Source organism: Notamacropus eugenii, chromosome 5 (genome assembly GCF_028372415.1).
Source record: "Notamacropus eugenii isolate mMacEug1 chromosome 5, mMacEug1.pri_v2, whole genome shotgun sequence".
In the NCBI taxonomy this organism is placed as follows: Eukaryota; Metazoa; Chordata; class Mammalia; order Diprotodontia; family Macropodidae; genus Notamacropus; species Notamacropus eugenii.
Genome location: NC_092876.1, coordinates 147,033,490 through 147,054,587, shown reverse-complemented (window position 1 = coordinate 147,054,587; position 21,098 = coordinate 147,033,490). Strand labels below are relative to the sequence as shown.

At 39.3% G+C, this 21,098-nt stretch overlaps 1 protein-coding gene across 1 annotated transcript; it reads left to right on the top strand.

Moving 5' to 3' along the window:
- Positions 1 to 2,152: 2,152 nt before the first annotated feature.
- RAB39A (RAB39A, member RAS oncogene family) lies at positions 2,153 to 20,729 on the top strand. Its single transcript, XM_072611196.1, has 2 exons — positions 2,153 to 2,568; positions 19,892 to 20,729. The coding sequence occupies exons 1-2, from the start codon at positions 2,342 to 2,344 to the stop codon at positions 20,316 to 20,318; spliced, it is 654 nt and encodes a 217-aa protein (XP_072467297.1). The 5' UTR covers positions 2,153 to 2,341; the 3' UTR covers positions 20,319 to 20,729.
- The last annotated feature ends 369 nt before the right edge of the window (positions 20,730 to 21,098 follow it).

The following is a 21,098-nucleotide window of genomic DNA, read 5'->3' as shown; positions in this document are numbered from 1 at the left end:
TCAATCTGAGTAAACACAGCTATGTAGCAGACAAAAAAAGCTATGAGATCATAGTCTGCATTAGTAGAATTATCATGTGCAGAGTAAGGGAGGTAACTATTCTATTGTACTCTGTGCTTTTCTAGTGCATTCTATCCAATTCAGGGCACTGCATTTTACAAAGGAGCTGGAGCACACTCAGAGAAGGGTAAATAGGATGGTTAGGGGATTAGAAACCATTCTATATTAGGATCAGTTGAAAGACCTGGAGGAAACATAGTTTAAGGGGGATTTGATATTTGTCTCTTGAAGGGGATGTATATTTAATCTTCTTGGACCTAGAGGGCAGAACTAAGAAAAATGAGTGAAAGTCACTGGGAGGCAAATTGCAACTTAACATGCTGGCAACTTTTCTAATGCTAAAATCTGTCCCCAAATGGAATATGTGTCCTTGTAGGCAGCGAGGTGCCCATCATTAAGGATCTCCAGTAGAGGCTAGAATGCCCACTTTTGGAAGATTTGTAAACATCATTAATTTTTTGCATAGGAATTGGTGTAGATGGTTTCAGAGGTTCTGTTAAGTCAGATTCTGGGCTCTCAATATTTCATATTCTCTCTCCTCCCTTTCAGGGTAGTATTATCCCCCAGTGCAACTGGATCCACTAAGGCATACATGACTTTGACAAAGAAGAGTTTGAGGTAAGTTTGGAGAGAGTAGAAGAAAGGTTAAGAAATGGATCCGCTGAATAAATGATCATCTGCTGGGTAGCTAGCCATCTAGAAAATACATTCATTAGATACTTAGTTCCGGGCAATCCAACTCCAAATGCAAGTAATCAAGGCAGCCCTCAAGCAATTTTCTTTCTAAGCGAACGTAGAATAAAGTAGAGGAGGAGATGGGTGCAGGAGGTCAGAATTTGTAAATGTGGCCAGAAAGAAAGTGGAGAGATACTTTATGCCAACTAACACCTTGTTTTTCATCCTTCTAAAGCACTTTTTTTCCCTTCCCAAATCAGTGATCTTATTAGCAGGCAATTTCTGATGAGGTTGATACCTATTCTGCTGTTTACTGTCTTGACAAAGTTGACTGGATGTTGCATACGTCAGAGGGAGGATCTTGAACCAGGGGTCTTACTGTCTCCAGCGTGCTTTTTTTTTTTAGAACCAAAAACTTAAGTAAGTCCCCGGTGAGAAAGACCTTAAATAAGAAAGAAGGAAGGAAATTGGGACAAGAAGAAATGAAAAAGAGGAAGGAAATAAAATCAGGGTTAGAGAAATTTGTTGGGTACGCTTGCTCGGGGATCCGTGCAACAATTTTGTTCCTTATTTTGTTGACATACAGGACTTTAGTACCTAAGCTAGTGTGTGTGTGTGTGTGTGTGTGTGTGTGTGTGTGTGTGTCTATCCACTGTGTTTCCTGGGTACAGAACTTGGCGAGCTTCCCGTGTGTGTGTGTGTCTGTGTGTGTGTGCCTGTGTCTGTGTGTGTGTCTGTCTGTCTATCTCCTGTGCTTCCTGGGTACAGAACTTGGCGAGCTTCCCCTCTGTGTGTGTGTGTCTGTGTCTCTGTGTGTGTCTGTGTCTCTGTGTGTGTGTCTATCTATCCACTGTGTTTTCTGGATACAGAACTTGGCGAGCCTCCCCTCTGTGTGTCTGTGTGCCTGTGTGTGTGTGTGTGTGTGTGTGTGTGTGTGTGTGTGTGTGTGTGTGTGTGTGTCTATCTCTCTCCTGTGTTTCCTGGGCACAGAACTTGGCGAGCCTCCCCTCTCCAGCACGGCTCGCAATACAGCCTCGTCAGACCCTCAGGGCTGCGCCGCCGCTCTTGGCCAAGGCCTCCCAGAAGCCTCACTTTTCCCTGGCCCGGCTCTGCCTGGAGCCGCCGCCGCGGCCCGCTCCTCTTTGGTGATCCCCGCTGTCCATCTCCCGCCCACATCCAGGTCTCCGCCTCGGGCCCCTCCCGCTTCTCCCTCCCCGAAGGGGATGCCCGGTGTCTCGGATGGCGCGAGGTGAGCGGTCTCTCGCTTGGGGCGTCTCCCGGTCCAGCTCGGGCTCGGGCTCGGGCTCGGGCTCGGGCTCCCGCTCAGGCTCCCACGTCGCGCCCCGCCCCGAGAGGGTGTCCTAGCCGCCCCCTAGCGCCCGCCCCGCCCTCGCCTCGCCCAGGGCCCTCACCCCGCGTCTCCGGGGCGGAGACCCAGGCGGCGGAGCGGGGAGGAATGTGCTGGAAGGAGGCGGCGGGGAGGCAGTGAGGCGGTGCTGAAGGGACAGTTCCCGCGGGGAACCCTGCGCCCCCGGCCCAGGCCACGAGGCCACGCGCTCCAGTCCCGGAGCTCCGGAGCCTGGCCGGCACGAGCGGGATGTGAGCCATGGAGGCCATCTGGATCTACCAGTTCCGGCTGATCGTAATCGGCGACTCCACAGTGGGCAAGTCCTGCCTCCTGCACCGCTTCACGCAGGGCCGCTTTCCGGGGATGCTGTCCCCAGCCTGCGACCCCACGGTTGGCGTGGACTTCTTTTCCCGCCTGCTGGAGATCGAGCCCGGCAAGAGGATCAAGCTGCAGCTATGGGACACAGCCGGGCAGGAGAGGTTCAGGTACGGTCGCCCGTGCCAACCTCCCGGGCCGACCCTGCCCCGCCCGCCCCTCTTCCGCTTTCCCAAATTCCCCTGTCAACTTGCCGGGCCCCGCCCATGTCCCGGCCGTGCCCCGGCCATCCAAAAGCTTCTTCCCCTTTGCCCGCTCTCGCTTCCCTCCCCCATGTCCTTGCCTTTGCAAATGGGACCCGCCCCCCAGGGTCACTTCTTTCTTCCTCCACTCCCCACGCCCCAGACTCACTTCTCTCGTTTGCCCACCTTCCCGTCTCCCTCCTTGCTCTTCCACACCGCCCCCACCCCCACCCCAGCACTCTCGCCCACGAGCCCTGGCCCCGACTTGACCTTCCTAACCCTTCATCCCCTGCCCCCTTTCTCTTTCTCCCATATTGCCCATGAGTCATCTGCCAGTCTCCTCCATAGACATCATAGCCCAGTCCTTTGAGTACAGGAGGCTCGGATTTACAGCAAATGCTGTTCCAGCCCAGTTTGGTTGTATGAGATCATTGAGCATCGTCAGGAGGGAGATGAATGGGATGAGGGTAGCTAGGACTCCACTCAGGACTTCAGAAGGTGCTGTGCTGCGGTGAAAGGGGACAGAAGTGGGTTCATATCCTTCCGTAAGATACATGTCACATACATATCACATGTGTGACCCAGGGTAATTCACTTCACTTCTCTGGGTCTTAGTTTTGTCTTCTGTGGGATGAGGGGGTTGGGACTACACGAACTCCTGAGGTCCCTACCCGTTCTAGATCTATAAGCGTGCTGTGACCACCGGTATAGATCTGACTGCCCACTTCCTCAAAATTGGACAAAACATGAGAGACGGAACAGCATAGCCTGGAGCTTTTTAAAGGGGTGAATTCCCTTCAAAACTTTTCAAGCACTAAAGTGAGGTGCAGTATAGGGAAAGGAGAAATCCAGAGATTTCTCAGGAGTTGTTTTGTTGTTTACTTGTATTGAGTATTTAGTATTTAACTTTCTTGGGTAAGTGGTAGAGTGTTAAACCTGTATCCTCACTTATTATTATATAAAAGAAAGGATGAAGAAAAAACTGATTTTTCATGCTTACAATGAAAGATTTCAAAAAATAATGACCAACATTTATATAGTACCTACTCTGTGCTGGGCACTGTGCTGAGCTCTTTACAATTTATTGTCTCATTTCATCCTCACAACAACTCTGGGAGGTAGGTGCTATTATTATCCTCATTTGACAGATAATAAAACTGAGGCAAACAAGGGTTGAGTAATTTGCCCAGGGTCACACAGCTAAAATTCTCAGGAATTAAAAAGTAAACAAGATTTTATTTCTTTTCTTAATATTACAAAGTAATAAGGTTTTAGAATCATAAGAGACTTTAGAGTTGATCCAGTCTAACTTCCTTACTTTATGCACATGGTCCAGAAAGGTTAAATGTGTTGCCCAAGGTTACAGCTAGTTAGGGCAGCTAGGTAGAGCAAACAATCCTGGAGTCAGTAAAACCTGAGTTCAAATCTGCCCTCAGACACTTACTAGCTGTGTGACCCTAGGCAAGTCACTTAATCCTGTTTGCCTCAGTTTCCTCATCTGTAAAATGAGCTGGAGAAGAAAATGGCAAACCACTCCAGTATCTTTGCTCCAAATGGGGTCCTGAAGAGTCAAACTCTACTGAACAACAGTTAGTTAGGTAGAATCATAAACCAACTCTCCAGACCAATCAAGCAGCCCCCACCAACAAAGATTTTTCATATGCCTAAAGTAAGCCACTAGCTCTAGGATTCACTGAAAGGCCACACTGGGTAGGGGGATGCTTGTAAGAGAGAGATACCTTAATGTTGCTTTTTATAAATGTACTTTTTTAATGCCAGAAATTCCATTCATTGGGGCAAAAGTGCATCATGGTAGAGTGTTGGTGTATGTGGGGTATGACATCTTGGCTTTGAATAGTAGTTCTGCTACTTAATGATTGTATGACCTTAGGCGAGTCATTTTAGCCTATGTGGGTCTTAGTTTCCTCATCTTTGCAATGAGTGGATTGGACTGAATAATTAATAAACTTGCTTTCATCTTGAATATTCTTTATTACATTGAAGGTTCAAAACCTCCGATAGAGAGCAACAAACTAAAGGTGCAATTTTCTAAGCCTGCCTAGGGCTTTCTCCTATCTGAGCTTCTGACTCCTAATCCATAGCTCTTTGCATTGTACCATTCTACCACTTTAAACAAATGGACCAACATTTTTAACATTATTAGGATAAGGGATTTTTTTGAGAAGAAAGAAATGAAGAGAAATGGCTGGAAAGTTTGGGAAAGGGAAAGATAAAACATCATTGATTGAATTCATAAAAACAGATACTTTGTTGTGAGTATCATGTATTCAACTTCATAATACAGTTTGTAGGAGTGGAATTTTCCAATGATGTATTTTTTTTTTAACCTCCCTCCCAGTAGACCATCATCCTCTGGAGTTTTAAATGATGCCTTTTTTTTTAACCTCTTTCTACACCGTCATCCTCTATGCTCAGATGAGATCAGCTTCCATATGAGCACACTAGGCAATGATTCAAGGTTTTGCTTTATATTCTCCATTCTGAGGCTGAAATGTAGAATATATACATTACTCCTGCTTCATACGCTCTGCACAATAGCCAAATTGACCTACTTGCTCTTTCTCAAAGTTTGCATTCTATCTCTGTCACCTAGAGTGCACTATCCTCACTTCTGCCTCTTAGAATCTGTAGTTTCATCTAATGGTTAGCTCAGGTGTTCCAACCTACAGGATGCCTTTCCTGATTCCCAGCTTCCCAACCCCACCACCTCCCCATATTCTCCCCGGCTTCACACTCCTCATATTTTGCATTTACATGTTGTATCCCCAAATACAATGCATACTCCTTAAAGGTAAAAACTGCTTTTATTTTTGTACCCACAGTGCCTTGCACTTGGGAAGTGCTATTGAATTGAAATGAATATGTGTGCATTTTAGGTATATACGTAGGACTATACATATATATACGTATATTTGTGTGTGTAAATATGTGTATATATGCACACACATATATATGAATATGTGTTTGTTGTTCAGTTGTTTCAGTCCTCCATGACTTGATTTTAGAGGTTTTTTGACAAAGATACTGGAGTGGTTTGCCATTTCCTTTTCCAGCTCATTTTACAGACAAGGAAACTAAGGTAAACAAGATTAAGTGACTTGCCCAGAGTCACATAGCTAGTAAATGTCTGATTTGAATTCAGGAAGATGAGTCTTCCTAACTCCAAGCCCATGCCCTAACTACTGGGCCACCTAGCTTAGTCTTTACCCTGCATAAATGCCAGACCTTTGGCAGGACTTTCTAAGCAAAGAATACTGACCTAGGTGGCAGGAGATCTACATTCTAGTTCTAGTCTAAAGCATTTGGCTTTACCACTCTGAGCCTCATTATAGGATTTTTAATATTTCTTCCATTTCTAACCTGCTATAAATTATTAGGAGTGATTTATGCAGTGCTAATAACTCATTGGAAGAAGTGTTACAGCCTTTTCAGCACCAGTTTCTCAGTAGTTGACATGGTAATAATTTTTTTTAATTTCTCCTAAACTTTTAGCATTATGGGATAAATTGCAGATACACAAAGCAGAGTAAAATTTTTAAAAGCCCACTTCATTTTTGACATGAAGACAAAAGAGTGGTTAAATGCTTTGATTTGATTTCTTAGTTTTTCAGTAACCAGGCCTACCTTTTTCCAAGTAAATACTTGATTGAGACTATTTTATTAACATTTTATTAATCTGATATTTATTATGTGTATTATCTTAAAAATATAATACATACATATTTGAAGAACTGGTTTCAAATATTTCATTCACTCAAATGCATTAGCTATTTTCATGCTAAGAAGGAATAAAATCAAAATGAAAATAATTACTATGAAAGCATTTTCTATTTTATCGAAGAAAAGTTCTTAAGTTATAGATAGGAGTGTGAAATTTATTCCAAGGGAAGGTGCTGAGTTGATGAAAAATAGATTCCAGCTATTAACCATAAAAAAAACTCTTGAAGGATTTACTGAAGCTGACTATCATGTCTGACAGTTTATTAGCAGTTATAATCAATTTTAAAATCAGTCTAACATGAAAAACCTAAAAAAAAAGAAAGAAAACTTATAGGGGAAAGTTCATGATGTGAAAATGACTCACTTTTTTATAGTGCTTAAAAGCAATCCTATAAGGTAGGCGATAGAAGTATTTTATTATTCATATTTTGCCTAAGGCTCAGAAAGGAGTTTGGGGGTGGCAATAGACTATTTCATTTCTCTGGACCAAGGAGACACTAAGCTTAATGTTCACCCTAGGAAGCAGGGTCATCAGGTCCTTCAGAGTTTGGATGCAGTGAAAAATGCTGTACACCTTTCAGCACAGAAATAAAACAATGAACTTACTTATACAGCCTTGGTTCATTCTAATTAAGTAACACATAATGCTCCACAGCTGGTTGATCCTTAATTAGAATGAGATATTGCTGTCTTTGGCTTTTCATACATGATTTTCCACAATTCTCCCGGCAAGCACATGTTTTCAGGTCCTCTGTGGTCTTGTGCCAACATAAAGTGTGTGTCTTCCATGGGGAAATGCTACATATGATGACTCAATCTTTGTGCCTTTATATTTCAGAGGTCCTGTTTCAAGGGTCCTATCTCTGGGGTTCCCTGCTTTTTAATCTCTACTTTGAACTGTCCAGCATTTTAATTGATGAGGAGACAAGCATCCTCTTTTTCCTCTATGTGACTTCTAGGTTTTTGTATTTAAAATCTTAAATATCTTAATTGATGAGAGGTGATGGAGAATGTGATTAGTGATTAGTGCATATGTTGAGGAATCACTTGCATGGCCTTACAGATGACATTATTGTATACATACATGTAGCCTGGAGATAGGGGTGGAGGAGGGAAAGGAAGAGATAGTTGAATAGTGAGGCCACCTTACAGAATTCAATAATAAAAGAAGCAAGCAAAACTGTCACTCAACATGCATGTATTTATGGATATCTATTCTTTATTGAAAACATTTTTCTCTTTAATTGAAAACTCTTATATAGGGGTATGTGCTTACATTTACATCATATACACGTAATCAGAACCTGAGGTTGACAACTGTCAGTCACCTGGGGCAGAGGAGTTGAGGAACAAAAATTTGTTAAGTGCCTATTATTTGCCAGGCACTATGCTGCACACTTTACAATATTGTCTCATTTGATCCTCATAACCCTGGAGGTACAGTTATCATCTCCATTTTACAGGTGAGGAAACTGAGGCAGCAAAGGTTAAGGGACTTCCCCCCATAGCTAGTAAGCGTCTGAGGCTAAATTTGAACTCGGGTCTTCCTGACTTCAGACCCAGCACTCTATCCACCACACTACTTAGCTGCCTCTAGGCCACATAACAGTCTTATTTCCAGTATAAGAAATTATGACATGCTCATTGTCACACAGCTAAGAAGAGTCAGAGCTAGTATTCAACCCCAAGTTGACTAGACTTCAGACTCAACTCTCCACTATTCTCTGTTGCATCCTTAACATTTGAAAGCAGAAATAAATACACTGTAAGATAACAGTACAATGATTCTTTTAAAAAATTAAATAGAAATTCCATGGTTTCCTAATTTAAGTTTAAATTAATGTTATTGGAAACAAGAACTTGCGTAAAAGAAAAAAATTCAAATATGAGAAAAGCTATTAAAGAAGAAGATTTAGGAAAGAGAACAAGAAGGTTGTTTAGGACAAATAGGCATGTAGGAAGGCCCAAAAACATGTAGATTATCAGATATAATAATATAATACTTGACTTTTTCTTATAGAAAGCTAGGAAAAATGTACATATTAAGGAAATACTAAAGATAAAGTGAGACAAAAAATTGTTACCAGAGACTAGAGCTAAGATGAAGAATTTGTCCTCAGGGAGCCATGTGGGATGATAATGTTCTCTAGTCTACTGTCTCCTGCTGTAGCCCAGCGAAGAACACCGATGCCTGGAGGATTAGAGATTTCACTGGTCTTAGTATATAGTATTAGAAAGTTGTTTGAGTCTTAAAGAAATTAAGTGGCTTGATTACATGTCAAAGAGAGAATTTGTACAGGACTATAACAGAAGGTGCCCAAAGAATAAATTCATCTTAATAAGCTACTGTGGTTAACCCCTTCTGAGTATAGATTCCAAACTATTTAACATTAGAGTGGTAAACGATGTATGAATTCTTGCTAATCAACTTTCCAAAGAGTAGTAAATAGTAAATGATAACAAGCTGAAATCTTAGCCTAATTGACCAATCGGCTATGACCTCCAAATAATACTTCCCTCAAAATCTGATTTTTTTTCTCCCTGCTGTCTACACATCTTTCTCTAGCCTTTTTCTTTCCCTCTGTCTCTTTGTGCATATCTCTCCTTCTATGTCTTTGTCACTAATACTGTTTTTTTTATTGTGTCCCATGCCCCCCTGTCACTTTCCATCCTTCACCTTTTTCTTACCATTATTCTCATCTTCTATCTCTTTCTCTACTTGTTTCTTCAATTCTTTCATATTCTGTGTAACATACCTCTCTATCTGCCTCATTTATTTTATATCCCCTCAAGGACGGAATGTAAGCTTCTTGAGGACAGGCAATGTCAAACTTTTGTATTTGTACCCCCATTGATTAACACATTGCCTGGCCTATAGTTGATACTTAATCAATGCTTATTAATTTATTCATTCATCTCTTTCTACTAATTTATTAAATGTCTACTTTGTGCGTAGTCTGTTGGGAGAGATACAGATATTCAAGTATGATTCAAATAGAAGGTCATTCTGAATGTTAGGCCATATCACTAAAATGAATCCTTTTTAAAAAATGAAGTGAACTCTCTTTAAAAGGAAAAAATAAGTGTACTTAATTCAGTACTTCAAGGATCTGCTACTTTCCACCTTAGTGATCTTGGGCAAGTCACTCAGCTTTCTAGAGCCCTAGTTCCTCATCCATAAAATGAGAGGTTGAACTAGGTGGTTTCTAAGGTTTCTTCAAAGTTTAAATCTATGATGTGATTTTTTTTTTTTGGTGTAGATTATACAATGGAGGTTACAAGCCTCTCTGCTCTTTTTTTTAGTAAATTGTCTTCTCCCCCAGCTCTGATGAAGAGCGTCCAAATTTAGGCTTATCCTTCAATTAAGGACTCACAGTTTTTTATAGTTAGAGCCCTTCTAGCTAAATAGGACCTTTTAGAACCTGCACTGCTTGTACAGCTTTTGAGAACTCTTGATGAGGCATTGGTGTAAGATTTTAGTAGGAGATAGAAGCAGATATATGTTGAAATTTTTTTTGCTACAGTATCCCAGTTTAGATACATGGTACTTAGAAATTCACAGACTTTTGTTACTCAGGAGAAAGCTAATACCAGTAAGCTATGCTCATTTTCTCTCTTACAGCTTCCCCTCTTCCTCTGCTCTTAGTAGCCCATTACTCATTTGCAAAGCCTGTAAACCCCTCTTCTGTCTATCTGTTCTTCTTCCTTCCCTTGCCTATTTGTCCACCACATCTGCAGCTATGAGAAGTAGAGATCCCAAGTCCACCACATCTGCAGCTATGAAAAGTGGAGATCCCAAGTCAGGGATTAAAATTGCAAGCTCTTGGGAGATCTCCCATCATCCATTCCAGCCTAGGAAGAGTCCACAAGATCCTTGTTTCTGAGGTACTAAGGGCAGAGATTCTGGCAGTCCCCCAAAACATGAGAAGATAGAAGAGATAGGTCTCCCTTACCTTTTAGTTTGAACAGCCAGAGCATTTGACACAGGCTTCCCTAGCTAATGTGTGCTACTGAGGAAGTAGTTGCTATGGTTTCCGGTGCTGCTGGGAAACCAAGAAGGATTAAGTTGTATCTTCAGCACTAAGAGCTTGATTATAGGCTACACTTGAGTTTTCCAAGTGCCAAATTAAGTATGAAAGCATGGTCTGGATTTGGGTCTGTCTTAAGGCCAGTGTAATAAGAATTAGTGTCATATCCTTAAGGATATACTGTCTCCTCTTTTCTGTCTTTCTCCTTTGATCTCACTGATTTTATTATGATTACTACTAATAATAATAGCTCAATTTAATAAACATTTATTAAGTACTTCATATGTGCAACCCACTATTATAATTTTAACTTCAAAGGATCTATGAGTTCCAGCCTTTGGCATCTGGATATTTTTTTAAACCCAAATGTAAGATTCTATAGCTATCCCTATTAAATGTCCTCTTACTCAATTCAGGCCAATGTTCTAACCTATCAGGTTCCTTTTGGATCCTGACTCTCATTTATTGTGTTGGTTATCCTTCCTGGCATTGTATCATCTGCAAATGTGAGAAATTTGTCATCTATGCCTTTCTCCAAATGTGTTAAAGTACAAGGCAGAGCACAGATAACTGAGCCACTCCACTAGAGACCTGAAAAACTGACATCAAAGCATGAATGATTACTATTTGGCTCTAGCCATTCAACCAGTTCCAAATTTACCTGTACACAATATTATCTAATCAACATCTTTCCATCTTATCCATAAGAATAGCATGAATGCCATGTTCAGATATAATTTTGAAATCTAGGCATACCATATATGAATATAGCACCCTCTTGTCTACCTAGTCTAGTAACCATTTTCCTTTAGGAGAGAACTCTACCATATATGCTGAAAGGTAACAAACACTCTCCCTTGGAATTCTTCCTTTTGGTCAGCTCTCTTGGCTGAGAAATTTTTAAAAAGCTGAGAACTGGATTCCAGTCTCATCCACCAGTGATATAGCAACCTATTCTGAAAAGAGAATATAAAAGAACCACAGTGGAAATGTCATTTCCTTTCTTCTTTTCTATAGTTTTCTCCAAGGTTCAAGAGGGATAATAGAGGCCATTGGGTGACAAATTTAATTATGTATATCCTCTCTTGTTCCACACAAAGGATCATATATTAAAAGATGGAAGGGACCCCAGAGACTGACTAATCCCCATACTTTACAGTTGAGGAAGTTGAGGCACAGAGAGGTTAAGTGACTTGTCCAGTGTTTCAATCAAGATTTGAACTTAGGTCCTCCTGACAACAAGTCACATGATTTTATATGGAAAGATTCCCAATTTATATGCTTCTCTTCAATCTCCTCCCCCCATCAAAAAAAATTAGCTCCTAGGCTTCACCAGAGAAAGAACATAGTTTGCTTGTGGGAAGGAGAGAGATAATTAAGTGGACTCTCAACCAAGATATCTCCTGCCTATTCAGTAGAAATTAATAGGGAAAATGAAGATGGAGTAAAGGAGAACTTCTCTTTTTTATACCCAGTTTGAGCCCTCTCCCAATAACAGTCCAAAGGAAAAAATTGATGATGAAGTCTACTTCCTGAAAGAAAGGTAATGGACTTGAGTTTTAGAATGTGATGCCTGTTTTTGGACATGACAGATATGGGAATTTGTTTTTCTTGGCAATGCATATTTTACACAGGTTTTTTTTCTTCCTTTCTTTTTTTGTATTGGGAATGTATGGGAAATTGTGGGTAGCAAGGGAGGGATTAGGGTAGGTAGGAATAGAGTTGCACCCCAAAGAAAGAAATAAAAGAGGGTTATTGAAATATATTTTTGAAATACACAGAAGAGAAGAGAAAGAAGGCCAAAGGGAATCCCAGACAAGCAGGACAACTTTGGAAGTTACATGTTGAATTTATTATACACTTAAAAGAAAAAAAGAAAGCTATATGAATATAATGGGAAATTGCAGCTTCATATACAATCTTCTTTGTTCTACTTTGTATATGAAAGTGTTCATTTTAAGTGATATTTGCCAAGTTCATTCTGATCAACATGGAGAAAAATAATTAAAGTGAATTTCAGCAAAGCTGGAAATATGTTGAAATTAACACAATTTTTTTTCTGACCTGTAGATGAACCATGTACCTTAGAAAGTAGTGTTTTATTATTGATAAATCACGAAATCTATTTTTAGTACATGTAGTACAGACTGTTCTGTCTGCTCACAGATACTGAGAGTTTCTGAGGATTCATTTTATTATACTAACTAGCTAATCTATGCATTCCACAGGTGGAGAGTTCAAGAACCATCAGATTTAGGATAGATGTAGTTGGGAAGAAATGTTGTATTTAATTAGTTAAAACCAATGCTATTGGGCATGTTTGACCCTTCAGCTAACTTTTATTCCCTATTAAGACTGAGAGAAAAAAGTGAGAGAGGAATACAGGAGATGGCTATTATGAGTCAGTATTAAACCTAAAAATCAGTCAGAGAAAAAAGTATATAGTGGACCCCAAACCATCAGAGACATAAATCAGATTTATTATGGTTTCCTTTGCTGAACCATTCTGTACCTGAGACCTACCTATTCTGTCATCATTCTGTTTCATCTTCCATCTCAAAGGTTTTTCTACTTACTTACAACTCAGATCTTTAAATCTTCTGACTAAAACCTTCTCTCCTCCTTAGTGATTCTTTTGAGAAGTAAGATAAGCCCACACAAACCATGTGTTTGCTCTCTCACTCCATTTCATTATAAGCCATGCAGACAAAACTGTTTGGGGAAAAGATATATTTAAACATATTAAACTGTATAGTTTTGTTCCCTAAGCATAGTGTAAAATTCTTTGCCTTACTCAAATTTTTTTAGGTACAATAATGAATCATACACTAACTGGAAAAGAAGACAACAGCAAATTTCACTTTCTAGATAAAAATAATTTTAAAAATTTGATCAAAGATTTTTTGATAATAGAAATATGACTGTTGATAATAACTGAACTGATACTAATATGGTCCTTAATGGTGCTGGTCTAATATCTACTAGTGGTAAGATTCCATAGGAAGTTGGCTGTCTATGTAAATATGATAAGGCTAAACTAGATGTCTAGCTTTAAGATTCAGGGAACTGAAGGGCTGTTCTGCCTCTAGGATTCAGAGTACCAGGCTCTCTTGCCAAAGAGGGAAGCAGATAGAGAGTAAATTTTATAAGGCCTTCTAATAGTCTTTGGTTGGGCTTGATTGCATCTAGTTGTGAAATTATTTATCATTAATTTGGTAAACATTTATTCATAGAAGATCATGGCAAAATTTGGTTGCCCAAAGAAGTTCATCAATATTGTACATCATTTTCATGATGGAATATTTTCATAGGTTCTGGATAATGGATCTTGTGCTTTCCCAGTCACCAGTGCAGTGAAGCAAGGCTATATGCTTGCTCCCATGCTTTTTAGCATGATATTTTCAGTGGTGTTGTGGGACATTTTCATTGAAGATGAAAATGACATCAAGGTCAGCTACTACACTGATGGTAAATTATTTAACTTGAAAAGGCTACAAGCCAAGACTAAAGTGGAGGGGAGAGTTGGTGTGTGACTTTATGTTTACAGATGACTGTGCACCCAGTGCAGCCTCTGAGGCTGAGATACAACAAAGTATAGATTGATTCTCTGCTGCTTGTGCTGTTTGGCCTGACAATTAACACCAAGAAAACACGGTTCTCCACCAGTCAGGACCACACCATCCACACATGGAACCATTGGTTACAGCAAATGGAGAAATTTTGAATGTTATGGATAAGTTCACTTAACTTGGCAGTATACTTTCCAGAGATGTACACATAAATGATGAGGTTGGTGCACATATTGCTAGAGCTAGCTTAGTGTTTGGGAGACCATGAAGGAAAGTGTGAGAGAAAAGAGGTATTATAATGACAGCCTACCAAACTGAAGGTCTACAGAGCCATTGTACTGACCTCATTGTTGTATGTCTGTGAATCCTGGAAAGTCTATCAGCATCATACCAGGAAACCGAATTACTTTCATTTGAATTGTCTTAGGAAGATTCTGAAAATCATCTGGCAATATATGGTATCAGACACTGAGATCCTTACTTGAACTGAACTGCCAAATATTGAAACTCTCCTGCAGAGAGCGTAACTCTGATGGGCTGGCTTGTTTGAAGGCCAAATGTATGTTTACCCAAAAGGTTATTTTACAGAGACCTCACTTAAGGCAAATACTCACATGGAGGTCTGAAGAAGCAATACAAGGAAACTCTCAAGGTCTCTTAGAAGAACTTTGGAAACAGTTAGGAGACATGGGAGACACTGACACAGGACCATCCAGCATGGAGTGCTCACATCAAAGAAAGTGCTGTGCTTTATGAGTAAAGCAGAATTGCAGTAGTCAAAAGAAACATGAAGTGTGCAGCTTTAGAGACATCTCCACTCCATATGTTCATGTGGACTATTTGTGCCTGACCTGTGGTAGAGCTCGTATTTGATCTGATTAGTCAGTCAAACACCTTGCCCCTTGGCCCCAACATAGTGATGTCATTTTGGTCCCCACTGAACACAAAGGACAGCCAACCAATCACAACGTTGTTTTTTAGTTAACAACTAAGAGCAACTAAGTCATTTTTACTTTCCTTAATCTTTACCTATCAAGTTCATCTAGGGGATTTTAAGTATTTTTTTTAACAATTCCTTCAGATCAGTTTATTCTATGTTTAAATACTTTGTTGCCTTTTTATATCAGAATCATAAAGGACTAGAAGGATAAACTAATTGCTTTTCCTTATAATCTCCTCCTTCCTTCTACAACTAACATAACTAGATTCAATGAATCATTGAATCACAATTCAAATTTGAATTAGGGATTCTGTTTAGTTCAGCAAATTTATTAAGCTACTTACTATGTGCAAAATTCTATGCTAGGCTCCAAGGATAAGAATAGGAAGTAGTACCTGAGTTCAACCTAGAAGGAAGACATAACAATGATCAGGAATGAGTGCACTCCTGCCATGGGGGCAGCTTGTGCAAAAATACCAAGACAGGAGATGGAATGCCAAGGTTCAGGGAATAGTAAGCAGATCAGTTTTGCTGGATTGTAGAGTGCATGAAGGGTTGTAATATGAAATAGATCTAGAAAGATAAATGGGAACCAAGTTGTGGGAAGCTTTAAATACCAAGCTGAGGAGTTTATATTTTAACCTGGAGGTAACAGGGAGTCGTTGAAGGTTTTGAGTAGTGGGGTGATATGGTTAGACCTGGACCTTAGGAGAATTATTTTGGCGGCTTTATAAAGAATGAGTAAATTGCCTTTGAAAATTCAGGTAAAGTGAAAGGCAAAGTTTTGAGCATGATCAATTTATTATCTAGGCTAGTAGTAGTTAGGTGGCACAGTAGATAGAGTCTCAGGCCTAGAATCAGGAAGACCTGAGTTCAAATCCAGCCTCACACATTTAGTAGCTGTGTGATCCTGGGCAAGTCACTTATCCTTGTTTGTCTTAATATCCTCATATGTAAAATGAGCTGGAAAACTATTCCTTTATCTTTGCCAAGAAAACCCCAAATGGGGTCACAAACATCAGTCAAGTAGTGTGTGAGGTTACAAAGATAGACAATATAGGGGTGGAGATTCAGTTGTTAATCCTTTCTTGGCTATTTCCCTAACTTATCACTCACTTATTTGCAGATTGGTTCCACAGGGGCTGCTCATTTGTATTCAAAGGATGTTCTTGAGTCCACACTCTTAAAACTGCAGCTCAAGAACTCCCACCAATGAGCTTACCATTAATAAACAGCCATTGGGTACATTACCTCAAAACAAAGGCATTTATTAAAATGACTTTTAAAAGTACCTAGAGTATTCTTTCTCCCTCCCCTCCCAAAATCTGAGTCTCACTTCATAAAGTATAATAGGGCATATAGATTATCATGTTAACTTCTCCTTTTTTTTGTCATCTGCCCCCTTCTGTGATCACATAAAATGAGTGGCAGGGGAACCAAATCCCCCTAGTACATTAGTAACCTTGAAGAAAACAATTATCATTAAGTCAGACTGTAAGAAGTTAGCAGGAAGTGGAGGCAGCAGAGTATAGACTATTCTTCTGAGCAGTTTTTGAGGAAAAGAGAAAAGAAATATAGGATGAGGCCTGTGGAGTCCACAGTGGAGTCCAGTGGAGATTTTGTTTTTTTAAAACAGGTAAGACCTGGGAACAAATAAAGACCCTACCTATAGAAAAAGAGAGATTAAAGGTGAGAGAATGATTGGAGAAGCAAGCTCCAGGAAAAGATGGGAAGGGTTTAGAATAAAGGCAAAAAAATAAAGGGACTTTAACAAAGAGAAAGAGATGGATGAAAAGGTTTTTATGTATGAGGAAGAGAGGAGTTGCTTACAGCAAGAGGGCCTGTATTTTCTCAGCCAAGTTGGAGGTAAGTGTATCTGTTAAGAGAAAAGGAAAATATTATATAGGAAGCTTGAAGAGAGGTATGCAATAGGCCCTGGGATAATGCTGTTTATGCTTTTTATTCAAACAGGATTGGCAAATAACATACCCATGTACGTAAGCTAAACAAAGCAGAAGTTGCTAAATTGCCTGGTAAATTTGGGCTAGTTAAGTAATTCAGATGAAAGTGAAATGTGTGGCCTGTGCTATGGATTGAATACATATATATATTCCTCGGATCCACCAGAATATTATGCAGATGTCAGCTCCACTTTTCATTTTGACTGGGTGCTATGTCCACGGTTTTTCTATGCTGCCCGCATTGTTATGCTAGGCTATAGCATTCCATTCTGTTCCTGAAGCTGCCCTAACAAATAGAAACCAAGGGGAGGACTAAGGCATCTGGGCATTAGCCACATGACTTCCCCTACTTCCAACTCCACTACATGCAGAAGTACTCAACTTATATTCCAGAAGTTTCCAACAAAGTGAAGACCTAACTTGATATGTTTTTTCATTTTTTTATTATTTTGTTTTTAGTGTTCTACAATCACTTCCACATATCTTATATTTTTCCCCCTCCCTTCCCTTCTTTCCCCACTACCTCCCCCCTCCCTCCCTGAGACGGCATGCAGTTTTATATAGGTTCTACACATACATTCTTATTAAATGCATTTTCACCTTAGTCACTAACTTGATATATTTTTAGGGGCCCAGAGGGCTCCCTCTAATCCTGTTCCAACTTCCCTGCTATTGCCTCTCTTTCTACACATTTCTTCTCCCATCATTGGCAGTCCTCCTCCTTTCCTTGTTTTCATTCTGTTCAAATAAAACACATAAATATCCTTTGGATACAGAGTTATAAGAAGTTATTTGCAGGGCTATATTCAGTGTGTTAGTCACGTCTTGTTCCCAACTCTGGTAATAAAGTATCAGTAATGGCTCTCTGTTTATAGTACACACACACACACACACACACACACACACACACACACACACACACACACACACACACATACACACACACACACACACACACACACACTATACTATACTATACTATACTATACTATACTATACTATACTATACTATACTATGACTGTAGCCTAATATAGTCCCTATGTCTTTCCAAAATTAAAAACGTGGACAAAATATTGGAATTGCTGCTGTATGTTATACCTTTGTCTAAGATGCAAACAGTTGTAAAAAATGTGCCTTTTAAAGTTGCTCTCATGGCAAGTTATTTTTTTCACAGACTGTGGTGAATAGGTTTAAGCTTTCAGTTTCATGAAATGGTCTTATCTAGCTTTTCTAAAAAACTACAGATCTGCCTAGATTTACATAGAGATACATTATGATACAAAATATCAAGTTATATTTAATACAAAATTAAAACTCCACTGTCTTATTTACAGTCTGTTGAAGAGAATGAAAAGATCTTTCTTGATTGTAGAGGGGTACCATAGTTTAGCAATTCTTGATCTCTCCCTCCCCCTAAAAAAACTAACCCCTTACTTTGGTTTGTGCCTTTCTGCAGACACTCTGAAATACAAATGTGCGTTAGAAAGAAGCAAGAGTAATGGTGAGAATCTGGGGTATTTTCTTCCCTACCTATCAGAACAAAGAATTTGTGGTCCAAGGGCTTTGACAGTGAAATCTCAGTGAATGTGTTAAAATTTGGTATTTCCGAAGAGTTCTACCTGTCTCATATCAAGATTTTGGCAGCTTGGGTTTGCAGTAAACCCCTACATATAGTGGCAAATTAATTTTTTAAACTTTTCTTTTAATGGTTAGAATGGTAATGAGAAAGTGAGGCCATTAGCATAGTGTCTTTTTTGCACCATCACTTTCTAAGAAGATAATGATCACTCCTGTTATTATCTTGATATACTAATTAGGACAATTTCTGACTTAAGGAACAAGTAAGGTAATTATGCCCCAGTTTCTCTATATGTCAGCCTCTGATACGTATGTCTAATTTTACACTAATGGAGAGGGGTTCAGGGGATTAAAAAGAAAAAGAGACTTGGTGATTTTGAAGTCAGTTAACATTTATGAAATGCCTATTATGTGCCAGTCACTATGCTAAGTACAGTAGATGCAAAGAAAGGTAAAAGATAGTCCCTGCTTTCAAGGAGCTCACAGTCTACTGAGATGACATGAAAACAGCTATGAAAAAACAACCTACATACAAGATAAATTGGAGAAAACACAGAGGGCACTACAATCAAGAAGGACTTAGGGAAAGCGTCCTGTAGAAGGTGGGATTTTTACCTAGGACTTGAAGGAAGCCAAAGAAGTCAAGAGATGATGATGAAGAGAGAGAGCCTTCCAACCATGGGGAACAGCAAAATAAAATGTCTAAAGCCTAGAGATGGAGGGTCTTGTTTGGGAAGGACTGAAGAGGGCAGCATCACTGGATTCAGGTTATATGGGAGGGTGTAAGGTATAGGAAGACTGAAAAGGTAAGGGGAAGGTGGAAGAGGGAGCAGCTTAGGAAGAGCTTTGAAAGCCAAACAGAAGATTTTATGTTTGATGCTGGTGGTGATAGGGAGCCACTAGATTTTACCGAGAATAGGGAATCATGGTCAGACCTGTGCTTTAAGAAGATCCCTTTGATAGGTGAATTAAGGATAGATTGAAGTCAGGAAAGCTGAGGCAGGAAGACGCATTTGCAGGCTATTACAATAGACCAGAATGATGTATAAGTGCCTGCACCAGGGTGGTGATACCCCGTCAAAAGAGAAGTGAATTTGGATTATTCATCTTGGTCTTTCTTGTTAAAGTTAAGAATAGGCAATCTGAAGTGAAATTACCATGCAAGTACTTGTTAATAAGAATCTGTGTTGCCATTTATTACTCCTTCAAAATTCTATCAGTTTGCAACTAACTCACCTTCTGTTTTACCTCATAGAATATGTTTTTCTTTAGTTGAACTGACCTGTCTTCGATGATTAAATTCCCACCCATCCTACTTGTACCACTTTTCAGCTTTGACATCAATGCTGCATTTCTTCACACAAACACATTGCACTGTTTGGAAATGCAAAGGAAAAATATGTTTTATTTACAAGTTTCTATTCATTTTTCAGATCAATAACTCGATCTTATTATCGCAACTCAGTTGGTGGATTTCTGGTATTTGACATCACAAATCGGAGATCTTTTGAACATGTGCGAGATTGGTTAGAAGAAGCCAAAATGTACGTGCAGCCATTTCGGATTGTATTTCTATTAGTGGGACATAAATGTGATCTTGTGTCACAACGTCAAGTGTCAAGGGAAGAAGCTGAAAAAATGTCAGCAGCCTGTGGTATGAAGTATATAGAAACTTCAGCCAAAGATGCTACAAATGTTGAAGAATCTTTCACAATCCTGACAAGAGATATATATGAACTTATTAAAAAAGGAGAAATCTGCATTCAAGATGGTTGGGAGGGAGTTAAAAGTGGCTTTGTTCCAAATATTGTGCATTCTTCGGAAGAAGCAGTAAAGCCTATGAAACAGTGTCTTTGTTGAATTTATAAACAGCTCCAAAATGGGTATTTGTTTGAGGACAAATATGATGTGATAATTATGGAAGCATAAAAATCATTAATTTGCCTGGATCACTAATCATTGTTTTTGCATCCTTTTATAAGATATTTAATTTAAAATACTAAGGCAGTAATGTAATAGTTAAAGCAGAAAATATATTATTTTGAAGATATTGATATTTGTAAACAGAAGTGCAATATTTACTTAGCAAGTTAACATATCAAAGATTTTGACTAGGACTAAAACTAGAAGTCCATTTTCAAGGGACCAGATTTTTCATGCATTCCTATGTTTTAACAAGTATTAAATGTGAAGAAATTATATATTATATTAATATTATTTTCCCTTATTGATTCGCTGCTTCTGAAATAAAGTTTTTATGTTTTATAGAGATAGCTGTGGTTACAGTCAAAATATTATATTCCCAATAACTTTAAAGAAGGGAAATTAAAGAATTATTCATAAGCAAGCATTTTGATAATATATTTTAAAGGTCCCCACACTCATGAAATCACAGATCTACCTGGAAATTTCAAAAAGGAAGTTCATGTGATCCACATCCAGTCTGTTGTCTGACTTGTCAGTGTAAACAAATCTGAGAGGCAGTGTGGTAGAACGGCTCCAGAGTAAGCCTGGGAGTCAGAAAAACTCAGTCAAGTCTTGTCTCTGACATACACTGGCTGTGAGATTCTGAGCAAGTTATTTAATTTCTTAATGTATTCAGTAACTATTCTAAGACTAAAAACTGCCTAGAAAATACCA